General features: G+C 43.4%; 2 protein-coding genes across 4 annotated transcripts in view; both read left to right on the top strand.

Moving 5' to 3' along the window:
- Nucleotides 1–15319, top strand: part of LOC306929114 (zinc finger protein 385A-like) — a 49963-nt gene extending 34644 nt beyond the window's left edge. For all 3 annotated transcript variants that reach the window (XM_079509520.1, XM_079509521.1, XM_079509519.1), the window contains 5 exons: nt 10287–10464; nt 11775–12101; nt 12553–12740; nt 13074–13160; nt 13314–15319. In XM_079509520.1, the coding sequence (XP_079365646.1) occupies nt 10287–10464; nt 11775–12101; nt 12553–12740; nt 13074–13160; nt 13314–13574 (1041 nt within the window). In that variant the 3' untranslated portion in view covers nt 13575–15319. The remainder of the gene's footprint in view (nt 1–10286; nt 10465–11774; nt 12102–12552; nt 12741–13073; nt 13161–13313) is intronic.
- Nucleotides 15320–17256: 1937 nt separating this feature from the next.
- Nucleotides 17257–18495, top strand: gpr84 (G protein-coupled receptor 84; the record flags this gene model as incomplete). The annotated part of the gene is made up of 1 exon (XM_079510671.1): nt 17257–18495. One exon carries the CDS (start codon nt 17257–17259, stop codon nt 18493–18495), a length of 1239 nt encoding a protein of 412 aa, XP_079366797.1.
- Between the last annotated feature and the right edge of the window lie 3747 nt (nt 18496–22242).

Raw genomic sequence — 22242 nt, 5'->3', positions numbered from 1 at the left:
GACCTGAGGAAGATACACAGAGTTTCGGAACGTTGTATTAAATGTTGGAACCGTAAGACTCTTTAATGCATGTATCTCTTAGCAGCACAGGTACAGAATACTTGGTTATAATTCAACAGACAGCTACAGTAGCTGTTGCATTTGTATATGATCATAGAAATACCCATTTGTTCAATCGGCATGGATGGTTTTGTACACCGATGGTTCTAACAGTGGAGTCCGGGGACCCCCAGGCGTCCTTGAGATCGTGGTTCCAGGGGGTCCACAGATTGTTTATCATTGATTGATAGTTAAGAACCAAATGGAACCAAATTTTACCTCAGAGTTATGGGGGTCCATGGCTTAATACATACCAAACTGTGAATCCTTGAAATTAAAACATTTTAGAATCACTGTTCCACATCCTTGTGGAAATGAGTGGTGTACAATCAGCCCATCTCCTTAAATGCATATGTACAGTAATGATCACCCAGAGGCTCAGCTCAGTTGACCCTGAGGTACAGAGAGGTCTGGCAGGGACGTAAAATGACTCATTCCCTGGGCGTCCATATGAACTTTATCGTGCAACAACCAAGGCTATTAAAAGTCAGCTTTGGGTATTATTCTGTGTACCTGCCGAAACCTTGTGTTTATGGCCTCTGGCCAAACACAAATAAAAATCAAACATAAGTTTGACATAAAAGTTGAGCCTAAAAATACCAGGGACATGCAGGGAACAAAGCGGTGAATGCCATGCCTCTAAATGGTGGGTGGTGGGTCATGTGAAACTTGTTCAACACTGACCCTTTGCTCTCTGTAAGGGGGGCTGGTTAATGATATTTGCATCCCTTCACCCTGCTCCCCATCGTGTTCTCACATGGTTTGCATAGTGATTATTTGTAAAAGACTTGCCATCTATATTTGGATCTGTTCAAAGGCGCCTATTGAATGTGTATGTATACTGTACATCTGCCTGCTGGTAGTTATGTCTGTGCACTCGTTATGTCTGTGTACATGCATCTGTGTACATGCATGTACTATATGCAACAATGCAAGCACAAAAAGCCTCAGACTTAACCACATGGACCCCTAGCGTCTCTATTCTGGGGTGAATGTTTGCAGAAAATAGCAGATCTACACAACACGTGACAATCAGCTATTTGGGACAACGATATTAGGTATAGAGAGAAAAAAAGGAGGGGGCCTTGTTTAGGCAGGTGCTGGAGGATGAAGTATATGAGATATAGGGTTTTAATGCTTTTAACCACTTTCAACCTGTGTCCCTATTTTGGAGGTGAACATTTTAAAAGATTTTAAAAAATAGAAATATAATTTTTTTAAATAAAGAAAATAGCTGAAATAGCCCTGGGAATGTAGAAATGTATCCAAATAGATATTTTTCTCTCTCTCTGTGTGTGTGTGTGTGTGTGTGTGTGTGTGTGTGTGTGTGTGTGTGTGTGTGTGTGTGTGTGTGTGTGTGTGTGTGTGTGTGTGTGTGTGTGTGTGTGTGTGTGTGTGTGTCACTGCACGAACATCTAATGAGTCTAGTGTTGATTTTGATAGCAGCAAATTTTCATTTAGCTTTAGTCATATTGTAGTCATCTGAAATGTTTTACTTTTAGTCGATTAAATCTACAGTTGATTTTGTAGACAAAAGATATTTTGGGGACCTTGATGGCGTTGTAATGCCACATCTGCTTTGTGAGCTTGTTGATCTGCTATTTTCGCGCAACCAAACACAAAATTACTTGTCTTTTAGTTTTACTGGATTAACATTTTAGTCTATTGACGAAATTGTCAATATATCTAGTCTTAGTTTTAGTCATCTAGTTTTTATTTAGTTTTCGTCAGCAAAAAAAGGGTAGTCGACAAACAAAATTAACACTGCAGTAATAACGAGATGGCATGCCAGGGTGTGTGATGATGACGGCGATGTGTTCCCATGCGGTGACATAATTCAGAGCCACCTGTCTGTGGCCTCGCCCGGGCGCTCGCCTGGCCTGCACCTGCTCCGCACACAGACAAGCACTTTCCACCGTAACCTGAGAGAATGGGAGCTTAAAGCAAAATGGACATTCTTTAATAATGAAAGAATACTCTGCTTACAGCACAATACTTGGCTTACACGCTCTGTTTGCACAGCGACGCAGTTCAAAAGGCAAGGTCAGGCAGTGCACACTCGCACTCCTCTGTTCACTTCAACGAATGAGTCGCCGCAAATCAAAAGGAAATAAAGGGTCATCCTTACTAAAATGTGCACGGCAGAACACTGTTTTTCGGTTGATTTACATCTCACTGAAAATAACCAATTTACTGTAGCCTACAAGTTCACAACATGTAATGCAGTGTGAGCTTGTATAGATCTGTTAGTTATGCCAAATGTTCCCCCGCTGAATAGGGACTCTAGTAGGGTTCATGTGGTTAAGTTGTCATCTGTCAAGCAAAAGGCAACGTCTAGTGCAGAGCAGCGCGTGCAAAGTAAGGACGTGGGTGCGCTCACTGATTGACGGCCACGCAGAGGGGAGTGAGGAGCCGTGGACCACACGTTGTAATTATAAGATTGCAATTCATTTGTGGCCACAGAGGACACATTAGCCTGCCAGCGTTCAGCAGCCCAAGCTCTGCTGCAAGGCTGACGTCACACAGCCATGCTGCATTAGCCACCGTCACCACCGCAATGCCACAACGCTGGACACCTTCACTTTGTCTCTCTCTCTCAATTTCTCTGTTGTTCTCTCCCCTGTCTTTTCTGTGTTTCTGGCTTCCCTCTCTCTGCAGGGTATATCACCTGTGTCCCCCCACCCTTCTCTCTATTTCTCACTCACTCTTAACTGCACCTCTCTCTCTGTCTCTTTACATCTCTCTGTGTCTCTCTCTCTCTCTCTCTCTCTCTCTCTCTCTCTCTCTCTCTGTCGCCGTCTCGGCATTGCTCTGTCTCTCTGTCTGTCTGTCCTCCCATGCTCCTATCTCCGTCATGCTGCCTGTGGGCTGTGCGGTAGATTTGGCTGCTAGACCAGCTCTCTGTGGTCTCCCTGCATGTGCCTTTGTTGCTTTATAGATAAAACATCAAAGCACATCCTGCTCCGAGAGGAGAAGGGAAGAAAAGGATGTTGGGGACGTTCGCTTGTTTCTCCTCTCTCTCTCTCTCTCTCTCTCTCTCTCTCTCTCCATTCATCTAAATCCCCCTCCTTTATAGGCTCTTTTCTTAGTTTTTTCCTGGCCCTTTTCGCTCGTTCCAAAAATCCACGACTGTACTCTACTATATTTTCTTTAATTTGCACGTTTTAAAATAACTGGACAGATAATACAGCAATAATAACATCACACAGGGGAGACTACAGCAATACATGGCAACTTGATAATTAATGAGGTACTCTTCTTTAATGAAATATTAAAGAAGAGTACCTCATTAATTATCATACAGGTAGGCAAAATTGGTGAAAAACGTGGCTATTATTTAAAAAATATTCCTTAAAAAAAAGTAATGCAGCTGGGAACTGGGAAGAAAAAGGCCATTGTGGGTGTATGTGATTTTTCTCTATCACTAAACATGGACCGGTCATATTCACCCAAACACCTGCCTGTAGAAAAAAACAGGGATGTGCAACATTATGAAAATTACAAACATATACTGTAATTGTCCGGATGAAAATCACCTGTGTTTAGTGTTCTAGGCCTAGGGTTAAGACAAAGTAAAAAGGAAGAAGTGTTTGACACCCGTTATTCGTATACATTAACACATAATGGTTGTCAAGCACTTAATGCTGGAAACTAAAGTCAATGTTTAATTAAGACCAGATTGCAATGGTCTATACTAGGGGAGTTGGACATTCAAAGCACAGGAAACTAATAACAGAGAGCAAATGAGTGAAGAAAAATGAAGTGGTGGAAATTACTGATATTTCCAATTTTCAGTACTTTTACTTCTACTCCAAATGTTGTCGTTTTTTACTTAAACGGAACATTCTGCATAATGAGTACTTTTACTTTTTGTGCTTTTTTATGCCAATTCTTTTGTACTTTTACTCAAGTACATTTTTAATTCCGACTTTTACTTATATTGCAGTGTTGATAATTTTACTTAAGTAAAAAAGAAAAAAACGTTTTCCACCACTGGAAAACTGGAGCTTAAGACTGCAGACGAGGACACGTAAGAGACAGAGAGTGTTGAGTCTCTTTATGTCCCCTCAGAGCTCTGTGCTGCATGTGTTTCAATGTTCACAAGACTCCATCTCCTTCACGCCTAATTGCCCCAATTCATACTTCGTCGCACAACGTTATCGCACGTCAAACATATAGCTGACCAACAAGCTCACAGCATGTCGCAGACGCCACGTGTTGTGAGCTTGTAGGTCTGCTATTTTTGGCGCGCGATACCATCATGCAACGGAGCATAAATTAAGCTTAATCCGAGAGGCTGTGGAGAACAGCAGTCTGAAATCCTCCCTCTCTCCGGAGGAGTTGGGTTACACAGGCAGGGCTATATCTGTCTCTCTGTCATCACCAATCAGACCTGGGGCTATATGGGTAACTCTCTCATCTGCAGTTAATGCCCGGGGCTCAAAAAGGAATCCCTGACATCTCCCGCTGTCCCGCAGCCCTCATTAGCCCCTTTTACGCACAATACGCAGTGTGTTCAAGGAGGGAATGTTGCCCCATCATTCCACCTCGCTGTTACGTATAAAAGGTATGGTTGGACACGGAATGGAGGTGCATGTCGTTCTGCCGTGAAGCTGACAGCGGTCACAAAGTCAAATTGATGTCTGTGTGAAAAGTGGACAGCCGACAGGGCAGGACAGGGTTGTGACGTCTATACAAATACTAGTGTAGAGTGGGTATATATACTGTCGGTGTACTGTTTGCTTCTGTTTTTGCTTCAAATGTCTCTGGGACTGTCAGTATTTTGTTCTGCATAATACAGGCTGTATTGTATAGGGTGTATACTGCTGTATATTGTTCATTATTGATGGTGAGATTACCATAGCTCTGGTCCAGAGCGTTAGTGAGTTCTCGCTCTGGACTATAATGGGCTATAATCTTCCACTATCTGACTCCTAAGTGTTGCTAACCTTGCTGTATCTTAACAGAATTTCTTTTACTCTGTATCTGTACCATAACTGCTGCCTCTGGCAGCTGAATTCCCTCCGTGGGTCAATTAATGTCTATCTAGCTTTCTATCTATGGTCTGTGCACCTTCAACTTTACATTCTTCTTTTACCTCCTTCAATTTCTCTTTCAATGTCCATTTCACTCAAGTTCTCGCTCTCACATGCGAACTGTGTGCATGGTACTCTATGTTCAAGAACATACCTTGTGATTAAACAAGAGAAAAGCAAGAAATTGAAATATAAGAAAATAAAGGTTGTGGTCTCTCTCCCCCATACTGTATGTCTGCATCTCTCCCCTTCCTCTCTCTCTCTAGGCTCAAAACTCCAAACTTTTGATAATTGATTTAGTCTAAATCAGTGGTTGTTGGTTGCTGGATCAGGGCCCACTTGAAAGTGTTTGTGACCCACCCATTTGACGACTTAACACGGCAGCCGGCTGCGCCGAAAGGGATAATGAAATGACCCTAAATTAACTGAACTTTTAATTACATGGCTTGGTTAAATACTTGATTCTGATTGGTCAATCGCTGAATTCAGCTGTGTAATATTTCTTGATAATGACCGCTCCACTCTATAACAACCTCTGTCTAATGAAAGCCTCAGAGCACCTGGCTGCGCTGCTTGCTGTATGTATTCAACATGACAGCCATGTAAACAAACACGCAATGTAATTTACAGCTAAACATTGCTCTCTCTCTCTTTGAAGTGAGAAATAGACGATGCAGTAAACGTTTTTTTTCCCCTATTTGATCAACACTCACTTCCTTGTTTTCTGAGGCGACTGTGTTGCAGCTGGGCATGACAAATGTATGACGTAGTGGTAGTTGTTTAGACATAATGCACTTCAGGATGGTTAAACACCTCGACTTCGTCTCAGTGTTTAAACATCTTGTCGGTCATTATTTCTCAACAACTACCGCCGTGTCATACATTATCCCTTGCAGAATGATCTCTTTGACAATAACTGAGTGGGTTATGCAAGGGATAATATATGCTGCGCCGGTTGATAAATTCATTATTAATGAATTAAACACAGAGGCTTCATCCTGAAGGGGATTATTTCTAACAACCGGTGCAGAGTATATTATCCCACTTATTACACCGCTACATAATAAATAAATTAATAAATTGACCCAAAATTAACAACAAAACAAAGTATTTCCTTGCTCACGGTAATTAAAGTATTCATAATGCGCTGGGCGGACACAGTCGCCTCGTGAAAACAAGAAAGTGTTGATCAATTACAATCAATTTCCGGCTACTGCATTGTGTATTTCTTGCTTCAAATGTTTTCAAAAATGTTCTTGATAGCAACGTTTAGTTTTAAATGACATGGTCAGGGCCGGATTAACACCTCTGAGGGCCCCTGGGCACTGAAGCTCGAAGGGGCCCCCTTCATGCGCGCGCAACATTTTTGCTGTTTCGGAGCCATTTTGGGGCAGTTTTATGACGTTATATTGGCCTATTTCCAGTCGCCTCCCCCCCCCCCAGAGTGACAGCCAATCTAGCGCATTGTTGCTGCTTTACACACAATTGCACTTTTCAGCTGCCCTTCTCACCAACAATAAAACACTCATCTTTTTAGACACCATTTATTTAATTCGGATTAGCAGGGACATTTTATGTGGAGATTAAAAAAAAAAAAAAAAAATGTTTTTCTTTTTTTAGGGGCCCCTGGTGCCCAAGGGCCCCTGGGCACGTGCCCAAAGTGCCCATATGGTAGATCCGGCCCTGGACATGGTGTGTTTGTTTGCATGGCTGTCATGTTGGATACAGCACAAAACTAGAAAAAGTGCCCTTCTGGGCACAGGTCTCCACCAGGAGGATAGGAGTGTGTGTGATGTTTGGCAAAATGTTTAATATAATCATGTTTTGTGTGTGTGTGTGTGTGTGTGTGTGTGTGTGTGTGTGTGTGTGTGTGTGTGTGTGTGTGTGTGTGTGTGTGTGTGTGTGTGTGTGTGTGTGTGTGTGTGTGTGTGTGTGTGTGTGTGAGACACAGCTTGGCCTGTTGTAGCGCCACCATGAGGCTGATTTGAAAACTGTCAAGTGGCATTTTTTCCTCAGCCTAGTGGGAATATGCATGCACAGTTTCACCGAAATCGGACGCTGCGTTGAGTAGTTGTGGCGATTTGTACAAAACGGGTACCAAGCGGGCTACTCCTGAAAAGTTTAGAAGCCAATCGTAGGCAATGAAGGTGGATTACATGACTATGGAGAGCATGTGTACCGATTTGCGTGAAATTTGGATAACATCTGAAGGAGTAATATTAGAAAATGTGTTTTACATATGTCGGCCTCCTGGTGGCGCTATAAAGAGCAGATGTGAAAAATTCCAGGAAAAGGTTTTTCCTTGGCCTCTAGGGAGTTGGCATACAAAGTTATCCACAAATCCGTGCAGTTGGAGGTAAAAACACTTTTCGGCCAGTTATAGCGCCACCATGAGGCTGAGTTGAAAATGTTCACGTGGCATTTCTTCCTGCCTAGTGGGAATGTGCGTGTGCAATTTCACGGAAATCACACGATGTGTTCATGATTTGCAGCATTTTGTTTGAAACTGAACACTCCTGCGAACTTTGGAAGCCAATATTAGCCAATCAGGATGGAGAAATCTGAAAGACCCGTTTGGTTGAATGGCTCTAGAGAGACTGTGTACCAATTTGCGTGATGTTTGGACATAATCTGTAGGTGTACTGTCCAAAAACTTGTTTTGCACAAAGCGGCCTCCTGGTGGCGCTATAACAGGCCGTTCTGGAAGTTTTGGGGCAGAGGTTCATCGTTGGCATCCAGGGAGTGTGTGTGCAAAATGTGGCATCGACCGGGTTAACAGTGCCGGAGATTAGCTGTTCACAGACGGACACACGGACGGACACACGGACGGACGGACACACGGACGGACGGACGGAGTGAAAAACATACTCTCTCCCCATGCCTTCGGCCTGGTGGAGACAATAATAAAGCAGTGCAAATTATATGAGCAGGTGGTCTGAGCCATTGATTAGACATCGGTCTGTTATAGAGCCAAGCGGTCATTATGTTAGGGATAATGTATGGCTGGGTGGTCATTGTTGATAGATAAATCACTGACAGGGTGACTTATGTATAAACAATGACTACCCAGCTATACATTATCCTGCTTATTGCACGGCTACTTAATAGACAAATTAATAAATTGGCAAAAGTGACAACAAAACAAAGTATTTTAGTGCTTACGGTAATGAAAGTATTCGAAGTTGGCCCCGCAGAGAGCAATGAGTGGCCTCGGAAAGTGTTGATCAAATGGAATACATTTTTGGGTACTGCTTCATCTATTTCTCACTTCAAATGTTTTCAAAAACATTCTTGAAAGCAGGTTGTTTAGTTAAATGACATTGTGACATATGTGACATATGTTAGTTTACATGGCTGTCATGCTGGGTACAGCATAAATTCCAAGCAGCACAGCAGGTGCTCCGAGCCTTTGATTAGACATCAGTCTACTCTGTTATAGAGCGGAGCGGTCTATTATCCAGACATAACACACCGATGAATTCTGCGATTGACCAATCAGAATCAAGCATTCAACCAAGCCATGTAATACAACATGCTCTTCTTATTTGGATATTTGCATAATTTCAAATGCTTCTGTCATACAGTATGGAGCAACAGAAGCTCTATCATGAGTAAGCGATAAAGCAGAAGTGGAGAGCCTAGCTCCCCACTTCCGGACCATTTCATCTTTACGCGCAAATTTATCCTAATATAAATAGATATCATCTAAGCATATATAGCTTGTTGCTTAGCAGAAAAGGAAATTCAAAATAAAATGTAGATATTTTAAAATATATTTTCGGGAACTGAAATGGCAGCTTCCTTACTCAGATTTCGGGAGGTGCAGTTCCAGACTCTATACCGTAGCATTTGGAGATACAGGAGACTACTCTGAAGGAAAACGTGACTGTGCTCTGCTACATGTAGGCTATAAGATGTCAACTTTAAGCATAGTGTAACACTATAGAGCTGATGCTGCTGTGTTATGTCATTCCTCTGATTCCAGTATCATGACAAAGTATTTGGCATGATACTGGTAAAGAACTATTTTCTGTTCCCCAAGGGAGGGGAAACTGCTTCTAATTCACCCCCCTCTCAATATGCAGCGCAAATCAATATTACCTATATTAGCCTATACATAAAAACAGGATAGCAATATTTAAACATTGTTCTTTATGCCACTATTGTGGGATGTCTGTATTAAAGAAGATATTTGTTCAAATGGATCCATTGGGTCAGATTTTATTACAGATTTGATTTAAATGAACACTCTTGTTACTGTGAAGTGTTCAGTATAATCTGTTGTACATCTGTGTCTGGTCTGTGTGCGTGCGTGCGTGCGTGCGTGCGTGCGTGCGTGCGTTTTAGGGGAAAGAACATGCCTCTGTATTGAGAAGTGAGTGTACAAAAAGTACTGATGCGCGTGTGTCTGGTTACGAGCCCCTCATTTGTGATAACACTGGGTATACAGTTAAAAGGTCTTGAATGGGCCTGGGCCGTGGCTCAGCGGTCCAGGCACCTTGGCTGGTAATCCAGTCTGGCAGTGTGCCGCGGGTTCGACTCCCGATCCCGACGGCCTTTACTGCATGTCTTACCCCCATCTCTCTCCCCATTTCCTGTCAGCCTACTGTCTGTCCCTCCATAATAAAATAAAGGCGAAAGCCACAAAAAAAACATTTACAAAAAAAAAAGGTCTTGAATGCATAATGGACCGAGCTAACGCAAAGCTGCGGCGGCCACAGGGACGCATGGGGAAGCGAGGATGCAAGGCCAGCAGCGGGCTCGTATGACAGGCCAGGGCCATCTGCTGAGCCGCTGCAGGTTGGGTTCACGTCAGTGTTCTGACTGACGGGTAACTGTGGCCAAAGGGAAACGGAGGTTAGGATACACAGCAACCAGATCTGCTGTAAGAATATGACAACACGCGCTCATTAAGCCTAATTTATGCATCGCGCAACGGAAAAAATCTGTTACCGTCGGCAAGTGGCGAAGTATAAATAGGCTTTAGTATCCCCAGTGCCTTGCCAAGGATTTATTAAAAGAAATTCTAAGGCAGTAGGGCGAGAGACGGGCATTAACATCACTATATTTGTTGGGTTAACGTTCTCCTGTAAACCTCAGTGTAAATTTCAACGTGGCCGTAAACCCCCACATCTCATGTATTCCCACCAGAGCCAAGCGGAGGCCCACTACAAGGGGAACCGTCATGCTCGGAGGGTCAAAGGCATCGAGACGGCCAAGACGCCTCGTGCCCAGGATGGTGACAAGCAGCCTCCTCCTCCTTCTGCAACCTCACCTTCACCGCCTGGCCCGTCCCCGTCTAGTCCTGAGCCTGACCCCAGCATGCAGGGTAAGCCATGCATGCGTGTCTTACAACATGTACTGTACAGACCACACACACACACACACACACACACACATACACATTGCAGAGATGCCTATTTGACTGCGAGGTCAGTGTTCATGGTGTGGGCGGTTGTTGTGTGACCGGTTAGGAGGGGAAACAGAAATGAGTGGGGCCTCAGTGCCATAGTGTGCTAAGGGAAGGCCTCTGTCTGCAGAACTCTGCACTGGCAGGATCAGCTTGCTACAACTCAATCATCAAGATGACCGAGTCAACACCATGCAAGCTCCCTCTGAACCACAGGAAGATTGGTGAATTTGGTGGTAAATGTAGTGGTTCTCAAAAATGTCGAAGACCCCCAAATGTATATGATTATGTGGCCGCGGACCCCCATTTGAAAATATTTTGTGTCAGAGACAATTGGAATAGGTCATAGGGGTTTTAAGCTGTTCCTCATTTCGCTGGGGACCCCATGCAATCCCCTCAATTACCCCTGGGGGTCGCCGGACACTACTTTGAGAGCCAGTGATTGTATGCATCTATCAAACACAGCAATGCACCTGAAATACAAGTTGCTGTTTGTAATAATGTGTAGACATGTGAATTTAGTGATGAGCATGCACAAGGGACAAAAAAATCCCTCTGCTCATTATCAACTCAGATGACTCGAGGTTCCCTCTTTCACTTCCATATTCATTAAATATATAAAAGGTCTGGGGCCTTTCTACTGATCCTCTGCTAGCTGTGTGAATTGGTTAGGTTTACTGGCTGCCATCACCTGAATCCAGATGGACTGGCAGCTGTGTGCGTCTCCTGGGGTAGCTAGCTTTGACCATGGAGACATACTGTGTAGACTAGACGATATACTTTATTATCTTCACCTTTTAAAGATCATATTCTGTCTATACTTTCTATAACCAATATAGTAGGCTTCGTCCGTGATCATACAAATGTGCTATTTGACTGCTTGCTGTGTAATGGTTTATGCTTTCACAGATTTTGGGTGTATTTTATATTTGTGTATTGTGCATCACTGATGGGTAACTATAGTCTAACTATTATGTTTGTTACTGTGTTGCTTGAGTGTTTTGCCCCATCTCTTGGCAAGGTTTTCTTATAAAAGAAACTTAATTTCAATTTGATGACCTACAATCGAATAATTTTCAGAAGGTTCCAGTTCATTTCCACATAGCTTTGTTTGATTGGCTGTCAGGTTTGAACCGGAAACACACCTTTACATGTTTCCAGTTCAAATCTTCTGCTGAACTGGAATGAAAAGGAACATATGGTTAATTATTATTATTATTATTTTACAGAGGACACCCAATCCCATCTTGATTCCAGTGAGTCACCTTTGACCCATAGCCCCCTGCCACCACCCATGGTGAATTCAGCAGATGCAGATTGTGCCCTCCTGTCATCATCGCTGAGCAGCACACCAGCCTGCTCTCCCCCCTCTTCCCCGGGCCTTGGTGCACCTCCTGGGGATATGGCCACTGTGGCCAGCCTTCCTGACACTCCATCCCCAACACCCAGCCCCTCTTCTGGGGAATCTGAGGAAGAAAAAGCCAAGAAGCTGCTCTACTGCTCCTTGTGCAAAGTAGCTGTCAATTCCCTGTCTCAGTTGGAGGCACATAACAAAGGTAAAAATCCTTCTCCAAGAAATGAGAAAGCAGGTAAAATCTGTCTGTATGTTCACAAATACATCAATCTAAAGAGTGTGTGACATGATGACATCTAGAGGAAAAAATCCTTATCACAACTGAGGGACACTATAGTATACATCACTTGAGTCAATTTTAGAAAACTCTTCTGTATGTATGTAGAATACAACAATAGTCCTCCAAGCCAATATTGGTGCATTACTGCCACTTAGTGGCAAGTATTATCAACACCACATTTTTTAAGAAAACATTTGGCATTACATTTAGAGAGAGTAATAGTAGTAAGTATAATGGCACAGATTTGGAATCTCGTATTTCAAATAGCTAAGAGAATTATGTTTCGCTTTGCCATCCAGATATCTCTTAAAAACAACCTACAGTGCATAGAGCTGCACATCATCTGTAATGTCCTTCTCTTTGCTGCTCACAGGCACCAAACACAAAACCATTCTGGAGGCTCGGAGTGGACTGGGACCTATCAAGGCTTACCCGCGCCTGGGTCCCAATCCCAGCCCAGAGCAAGGCGGGGGGTTATCCTCTGACCCTGACACTCAGGAACGCACCTTCCACTGTGAGATTTGCAATGTGAGGGTCAACTCAGAGCTGCAGCTTAAACAGGTGAGAGACCACAGGAGGCTCCACAACCACAGAGGGGGCCCTAATAGAGCAAAACGATTGGGTGGGTGATCTGCAAAATGGGGATAGGTCAGCTACTACAGTATCCCCATTTTGCAGATCACCCACTTATAGCCCACCGATTACAGGTGTTTTGACTGACATTTGGTCAAAAAGCAAAACATTTTGGAAAACTTTTAAGTTTCTAAGAAAACCTGATACAGATTTGATTTATACAAGCTGATATATCAGTCGGACAATTCCACCAATTGTCATTATCATAAGTAATCTTAGGGTCCAATTCAGACCGTCTCTAAAAGACGTTTTATTTTTCAGCATATATCTAGCCGGAGACATCGAGATGGGGTTGCAGGAAAACCCAATCCACTCCTCAATCGGCACAAGAAGCGCACAGAATTTATGGTACAGACTCATCTATTCCATCAGATGTGATTTATTCTTTTTATACTTATTTTGTATGCTGTAAAGCGATCTTCAGCCAAGCTTAAGATCGCTTTCTCTCTCTTCTCTCTCTCTCTTCTCACCATAATATCTCTTTCTCACGTTTTCTTACAGTCTTCCATGTCCATGACTTTCTCAAAGGAACTTCCAAAAACTCTTGGGCCAGGACTATTACCGAGTCCCTTGGCAATGGCTGCGGCGATGGCAGCTGCAGCTTCCTCAAATCAGCTGCTGCTTCGGCCGCCCGGCCCATTCTCTCACCCCCACCAACATCATCACCATCATCACCTCCTACAGAGCGCCCTCGGCCTGTTACGACCCGCCCCGGGCCCCATTCGCACCTCACACGGGCCAATCCTTTTCACCCCTTACTGATGCTGACACAGTGGGGACCAATCAGGAAGAAGCACACTGTGACGTAAACAGAGAAAAACTACATTGATAATCAATGAATCTCTTCTTTACACCATGTTAGACGTTTTATGAAGGAGGGGCAATGCCGTTCAAACGTTTCATGATCTTCTGTTGATTACCGATCTTTCTGGACAATGTACCATTGGACGCAGTTGGTTTAACAAGGAACTTGTGGTGCATTACCAAACATGCTCTACTTCCTGTCATGCATGACCTTCGTCAAACGTCCTCCAATATCCAAAACATGACGCCTTCGAACATACAGTATACTTTGTCATAATGGATTCAACCCATACCTCCCTTGTCTTTTCCCTGTGTCGAGGTCCATTGCCTACCAAAAGCCAGCATTAGCATTATCAAAAATATGGCCACTGGCTTAGACCTGTATTAGCTGACAGCTTGGCCCTGTTTTGTGGGCTGCATACAATAAGGCAACAATAATCAAAGCATCTATACTGTGGTTTAGGGTTCTAGATTTGCTACTGTACCTTTTCTGCGGCACAAAATTATTTATATTGAATATCTCAAGTTTCTTACTCTCTGTTCTGGCATTGAGGATGACAAACGTTATAGCCTATATTTCCCTCTCTGGGAGAGGAACTTGCAGACAGGCACAGCAAGAGGTTAGAATTTATTGTGTCTTAAAGCAGGTATGTATTTGTTTCTTTACCAAAACAAACCCATTCATGATTTGGGTTTTGAAGTGATGATGGTACTTGATTAAGCTATTTGATACTTTAAGCAGCTACCTGCGTCCAGTCTTACTCTCTGTGCCTGACGCGCACCATAAACGAGGAAAGGAAAGGATGAGACCGAGATGAACTATAATTTGTGTCTGAGCCTCCCTAATGGCCAAAATATAATTGTCAGGAGTCTGTAGGTTCCCCTGAGCATTCCTCAAAGTTCTCCCCAAATGCTATCCACATGGCTGTGTGCTGTGTGCATTAGTTAGCAATGATAAAGCACACAGTAAAACTGTGTTAAAATACAATGTATATTTCCACCAAAAAAAATAAAAAATATCTGCCATTATTTCAACACTGTGAGCAATTCTGGGCAATCACCACAGTGACACCATAGCATCAGTGCATAAGCTGTCTGGTTGAAAGGCGCTGGAGAGCATTTCGAAAAAACACAAGCAAACATATAATGAGTCAAACCAGCCAGCATTAGCCTCTGTTATGGAACAGAAGAATGTGGACCACGCACATGCACGCACGCACGCACGCACGCACGCACGCACGCACGCACGCACACACACACACACACACACACAGTGACACATCAATGCAAATGTTTCACAACACACACAATGTTTCATAGTTTCATGAGAATTGCATCACAATTTAGGACTGAATACTGATATATCGAGCCACAATGTTTTCTGTAGTGAGACACGTCATCAAAATCCAGACATGGAAGTGACGTCATGGTGTTTCTCTGCTCTGCCTTGTGTACTCTGTCCTACCTGAAGCAATGAATACTGCTGTGATCATCTCACTCTCTCTCTGTATGAACAGCAGAGGAAAGGGAAAGTGTAGCAATACTTAGCACTCCTGCTAACGATGTTTCTTGTAAACTGCAATAAAAAAGAAAAGTCTACAAATGTATTAACAGTTATTTAGGAGTATATTGAGTCATAATTGTATGTAGATTATTGTAGAAATGTGAGAGAAATGAGAAAAACTTCCTTAATGTTGAATAAATAAGCTGAAATTATTTTTGCTGCAGTGATTCCCTAAACCTCATGTGTCCAAAACCTTACCTTTTTATTATTATGAAAATGTGTTCTATGTGAGCTTGTAGATCTGCTATTTTCACTACTTTCGTGCTACGCTCTTGTATGCTTGATGAAGTAGGGCATCAGTGTATCATCAATCAAATAGTTAGTAAATAGCAATATTAAACTGTAACTAGAAAAGTGTGCTCCTCTGAGCGCATTTCTCCACCAGACTAGGTTGTCTAGCCAGGGCTGTGAGGATGCAAGGAAGTTGCGGGGGAAATGTACTTCATGTTAGTTACATCATGATCTAATTAATACATGGGGAAACAATCATGGTGTGACCTATGGTTCAAGAGTTATAGGCCAAAATGCAAAGTGGCCTGTGATGTAGCTCTATCAGGCCAATTAGAAAATAATTTAAGTGGAGATTCTTCCCTGGTCTGCTGGGAGTATAGTCTATGCACCAAGAGTTTTATAATGTAACACATTTCTCAACAATATGAGCAGTTAGCCCATTATGAGCTGTTATTACTGGCTGTCCTTCTGTCTAAATCAATGAACTAATTAGCTTCATAATGTAACAATTATTACATTATGCAAAAAGCCATTATTACATTATGTGGGGTTTTATTATGAGCTGATTACTGCACTGAACCTTTATTACGTTATGAGCCGTTATTACTTTATGAGTTGCTACAATCCATTATTTCCATGATTTCCTCTTTGCTAACAAAGGAAACCCCACTACATGATGATGTCAAACCCATAACATAAAAGCTCAGACGGAAGTACAACATTACAGAGAGAAGACTGATTCTTCACCACTAGCACACAGTCACACTGGGGGAAATCTTCGACTCTAGGGTGAGAAATGATTAGTTTGACTTTAATATACAATTCACATTGTGGTTTCATAATATTATGCTTTGAAGTCACACTGTAAAAGGAAGAAGAAAAAACTAAAACAAGAAAACAATAGCATACAAATGTTCTATGGAAGAGTAGAACTCAATTTCAACATTGAATGTATTTATAAATTTCCGTATTTTTGGTTGGCAGTGAAGGAATGTGACAACGACCTAAATCAAGTCATAAAGCAAGTCATTGCATGGAATATACAGTGTTCAGCATTTGAATGCCGACTATAGAAATCACGCACTGCTCTTGCAAAACAAGCAGAGGATTTTTCAGAAAATGCACCGCCATCTATTCTACACCATAAGCATCATTATATCAGAATTACTTGCTTTTGGAACTGGCTGAACCACTGTGATCAACTGACAGTTTCTATTTAAATCTCAAATGTTACTTCGACAGGAACATGTTGAAGGTGTATTGTGCTAGAGACGTGAAGTATCTGAACTAAACAGAGAGACTGCTTTTATCTCTCTATATAGCACATAAACAAACCTTAATACTCAGAAGAAAGTCGGAGGCAGACAGGCAAATGAATGAGGGTTTCGGAGTCCAGATTTATTTTGCAGAGACAAAGCCATGACGGCCTCAGGACACTGCCATACAGACAGATATTTCAGTAGATTTTATACAAGCCCAATACACATTTGAATAGCTCAAGCAAATGTTCCCAGATATCTTAGGTGTGGTCACAGGAAGCACAGCAGGAGACCTCTCTGTTCTAGATGCTGCTATCAACAAGCTAGATCAAAGTAGGCCTATAGCTATTTACCATAGAGTGCCAGCTGTGATCATCATGGTGCCTAAGCGTCTGTCCAAACACGTCCTGTTGGTCACTATAGCTAGTATTATTCAGGCCTACAAATTTAGATGTGAAACAATTTAGTCTATGTCTAGTTTAACATTATTAAGCGATATTAATGTGAATTGTGGTTCCACCAGATACCACAGACCCTTTAATTACAACTGGACTAATGCAATCTATAATTTGTTCCGGTTTGTAGAATGCTGTTCGACAGTAACGTTACGCACCACCAGTCAGGGAATGACTCCTACTCCTGCTACGATCCGTCCGTTGTGAACTATCGGTACTTTGGCGTACTTTGGGGATCTATGGTGACCGTCACCGGTACGTTGGGGAACCTGATGACCATCCTGGCCTTCGCCTCGGATCCACGCTTGAGGACGCGCTTCAACGTGCTGATCGTTAACCTGGCGCTGGCTGATCTGCTCTACTGCATTCTGCTGCAGCCCATCTCCGTGGACTCGTACCTACACCTGCGGTGGCGAGGAGGCCAACTCTGGTGCAGAGTGTTTGGCCTGCTGCTTTTCCTCTCCAACTGCGTCTCCATCATCACCCTCTGCGTGATCGCCGTCAGCCGATATCTCCTGGTCGAGAAGAGGGCCACGTTTGACCGCGTCTTCTCCAGCCGTGGGCTGGCGCTCCTCCTGCCCGCCACCTGGGGACTAGGCCTGGCGAGCTTCGGTCCGCTGTGGCCCGTGTACGCGTTTGTCCCAAAGGTGTGCACCTGTAGCTTCCACCGGACCCGGGGCCGCCCTTACTCCACCATCCTGCTCTTCTTCTACTTCTTCGTCGGCCTGGGGTGCATTGGATTGTTCTACATTCTCATCTACAGACGGGTCTATGTCACGGTGCGGGCTTTAACCCGATACAGGCTCAGCCGCCGCTCATCAAGAAAGAAACCGGCCTCATCCGTGCAGGGCACAGAGGATGACAGCGGTGTGGCCGTCACATCTAGCTGTGAGATGATCAGTCAGTGGGAACCAGCCACGGGTGGAGACACGACGGAAACTGTTCCTGGGGGAACCCGGCCATCCCACTGTACCCTTGACCCTGCTCAACCCTCTCCTTCAGCTAAGCCAGTGGCAATCGAGGAGCTCCCCCCTGCCCTCAACCACGCAACTGTCACAGCCACACCTGCACCCCATACCAACATGTCCCCATCCTCGGGAGATGATGGGGAGTTGAAGCGGGTGACCTGGATGTGCTTCACCGTTTTCCTGTGTTTCGTCTTCTGCTTTGTCCCATTCCTGCTGCTCAACATCGTCGACAAGCATAACCGCGCACCACAAGCACTGCACATGTTCTGTGCAAACCTCACCTGGCTCAACAGCTGCATTAATCCTGTGCTCTACGCCATCATGAACCGCCAGTTCCGACAGGCCTACCACATACTGCTTGTCAAGGCCGTCACACCCCTCACTTGTATCCGAAGAAGATGATCACACCTTAAACCTAATATATATTCAGTCATACAACTGTGTCCGTTGTCGAAAAGACTTTGAAGGCAAGTGCTTTAGTTCTCAATTTCCTGCTGCACATCTTAGAATGGCACTTTATAGAGGCATGTTGCTTTTTGAAAGCCCCTTCCGCCTAAAAAAGACACCAGATGATCAGACCTTATTGTCTCCGTGTGTCGTGTGAGTGTCCGTCCATCCGTCTGTGAACAGCTAATCTGCAGCACCATTGGACCGATCTGTATGAAACTGTGCACGCACTGACGCACACTCCCTTGATGCCACAGCGGAACCAGTTGACCACATTCTTCACATCAGCCTTTTATAGCGCCACCAGGAGGCCGAATTTTGCTAAACAAATGTTTTGATATCACTCCTACAGATTTTGTCCAAACATCACACAAGTCGGTACATATTTTATCTTTAGTCATGTGATCAGTACGGATCTGTCCAATTTTTCAAATTCCATCCCGATTGGCTAAGATTGGCATCTAAAGTTTGCAGAAGTGTCTCGTTTAGAACAAAATGCCTCAAATCATCAAAGCCTCAAAAGTTCAAAGGGCTGAAGAAGAAATTCCACCCTTTCTATTATAGCAGCACCAGGACGCCAACCTTTGCAATTTCTTTATAGGCCTACTACTCCTACCCTACCCTATGACGTTGTTCAAATTTCACACAAATAATCGGTACACATTTAGATAGTCATGACTGAATTCCGAACATTGCTGGCTCACAATAACCTACCTGACCTGAGACCTGTGCTCCGAGAATCACTTTTTCTATAGTCTTTGTTATCGTGTGTGGGAACCACTTGAGTCTATTTCCTGTGACCTACTGATATCCACAAGCACTGCAACATGAAATAAATCCTGACTAATTTAGAATGCTTATGGTGTCTGAAAAGGTCTGTACAGTGTAGGCTACACTCACCACAGAAATGCTTTCATTCAACATTTTTTCCGCTGACACAGGAAGTTGGCACAAATAAGCAAGCCACTGACCTCGTTGTGTGAGTTACTGAAAGACTAACCCAGTTCAGGATCAGGACAAACATTGCTTATAAAGAAATGTGTCACAGAGTAAACATGGCATTATGTCACAAATAATTCCAAATGTTATCATAAAATATAGTCATCATATGGATCTATTATCAAACTTGGAAATATAACTGATTGTAAGTTGCATTGTTAACTTTGTAGTGAGGCAAGCGCCACCATTATAAATATTGGGGATATGCATTATTTTATATTCTCTCATGCACGTTCTTTATTGTACTGTTTTATGTATTGTTGTAATAAAAACAAATTCACGTTGAGCCTTGCCTTGGTACTGTAATAATAAATATAATATATCGCCATCATATGGAATTTGGAAAACCACAGAGAAGAAAATGTATGAAGTGGACTTCCTCAATCTACAGCTTGCATTTGAGAGCTACTGTATAAAAGGAGAAATGTGTGTGTGTGTGTGTGTGTGTGTGTGTGTGTGTGTGTGTGTGTGCGTGCGTGCGTGTGTGTGAGACTATAACAACTGACACGATGACATTTATATGCATGGTTCCTAACTCCACCAACTGTGAAATCATTATATTTTGATTAAGAGTGCATCTCTTGCATGCTTTTAATGACAGTAATGAAAGGAAATTGTATTTATGATGAACAGCCCATATAATAATACTCATAACTATGACCATGCTCCAGAAGGGGGATTTAAATATGCCTACTTGTGATTATAATTTGAATTAATTCCGTTTTAATTGTATGGCTGTATTCCATACATTTAGCAAATTCCCCCACATTTATTCCAGTAAAGCACTTCCTCAACGAGACAGCTTGCTAACAAAGGAAACCCCACTGCACGATGATGACAGAAGACAAATTAAACAATCTTTACTGACAGTGAGACAAAGGATAGAGAATCGATGTGGATAAAATCTTCAACTCTATGGTGAGAAATGGTCACAAAAAATACAATGCGTGTGATTTGATACAATTTTGATATTAATAACTATTTGGCGTTATTGTGTGAGTACCATTAGTCCTGCCTTTCCTTTCTTTTTTTAATGCCTGTGCTATGTTGTTATATTATGTGATAGAAAGAATAACAGAGAAAATAACACCAACATAGAGTCAGAATCACTTCCTTTTGAAACTGGCAGAACCACTTGATGTGTGCAGTTTCGATCTCAAATTCTACTTCCACAGGAACAAGTTAAAGGTTTCATGCTATAATTAGGTTACTTTACAACTAATGTAACCTGTAATCTATTCCAGTTCATAGAATGCTGCAGTAATGTTACACACACCACCACCTACGTACCGGTAGTCCCCAATCCACACCAAAGTACCATACTTTGGTGTACTTTGGGGATCTGTGGTGACCGTTACCGGTAAGGTGGGGAACCTTCATAGAGTTATAATATATCAGGAACCTGATGACTTTCCTGGCCTTTGTCTCATGCCCGCACATCTGAGCACACGCCGATCTGGTGCTGGCTGGTGCCACTCCACAAGGTCGTCACAGAGACACACATTCCTCAAGTCCCGGTGCCCTTTTGCCACACAGGCCCAGGAACTGCTCCGCACAACACCAGCCGACACCTCCAAGGCTTCCTGGGTGAAGGCAAGATGGAGGGACCAGTGGAAGGCAGCAGAAACATCCAGGCTTCACCACTAGATCGAGGATCCCACAGATGTTCCTGGCCAAGTGGCCAGCACCTCCCCCGCAAGGAGTGGACAACCCTCAACCGCCTGAGGACAGGTGTGGGACGTTTTGGTGCATCAATGCATAACTGCAAATGTGCTGACCCACTACAGACTGTGGAACACGTGCTGACCAGCTGCCCCATATATCGTGGCTTAATTGACCGTCCTAGACAATGACACACTGGACTGGCTTGCTGCAACGTAGCTGAAGGTCTAAGACACACGACAGAAGATCTACTGTAGCTGTGAGGTGAGCAGCCAGGGGGAACTGTCACATCTACTGTAGCTGTGAGGTGGGCAGCCAGGGGGAACTAGCCCATAAACAATGGTAGAGACAAGGTGGAGAGGATTCCTGTAGGAAGCTCTCCATCCCACTGCACCCTCACAGCATCACACTAAGCTAAACAAGCGGGGATCGAAACGCACACCCACACACACACACATACTACAATGTGCCCCCTGTCCTCAGGATATGATGGATAGAAGGGGGTAATTTTCCACCCGTGTTTCATCTCTTTGTCCTCATGTATACGCCATCTTGAACCGACATCTTGAACCTCCATTTCCGACATGGCCTACCTTGTATTCTGCTTATTATCCTGCCACACCCCTCACCTGACTCTGGAGAACCCTAATAGCCATATAATCAGCCATATGCCTGCTTTACAGTAGTTCTCAATAGTCTGATGAATATCTTATAGTAGACCTTTATCACAATAGCCATTTTAGATCAGGGTGCTGCTATTGTGCATGTTGGTTCACTGCAAGGACTTTGATAAAAGAAGGTACATAATTGTATCTCTCCAGCAATTCCAGCAGGGTAGCAAACTGCAGCCGGGAGTTCGATGGAATGCATTTAGTCCATGAGAGCCAGATGAGACCTTTGTAAAATACGCTGTCAAGGAAGATAAGAAAACATAATACGTCGTTTTCTGCTGTGTTGCTCTTTACTTTGTTGAAGTACGTAAGAAAGAAAGAAAGAACATTGTCTTCACAGATATTTCACCAAAGCAGTGTAGATTGCGTT

This window comes from Electrona antarctica (genome assembly GCF_951216825.1).
Source record: "Electrona antarctica genome assembly, chromosome: 9".
NCBI lineage: Eukaryota > Metazoa > Chordata > Actinopteri > Myctophiformes > Myctophidae > Electrona > Electrona antarctica.
This window is presented reverse-complemented; position numbering and strand designations above follow the sequence as displayed.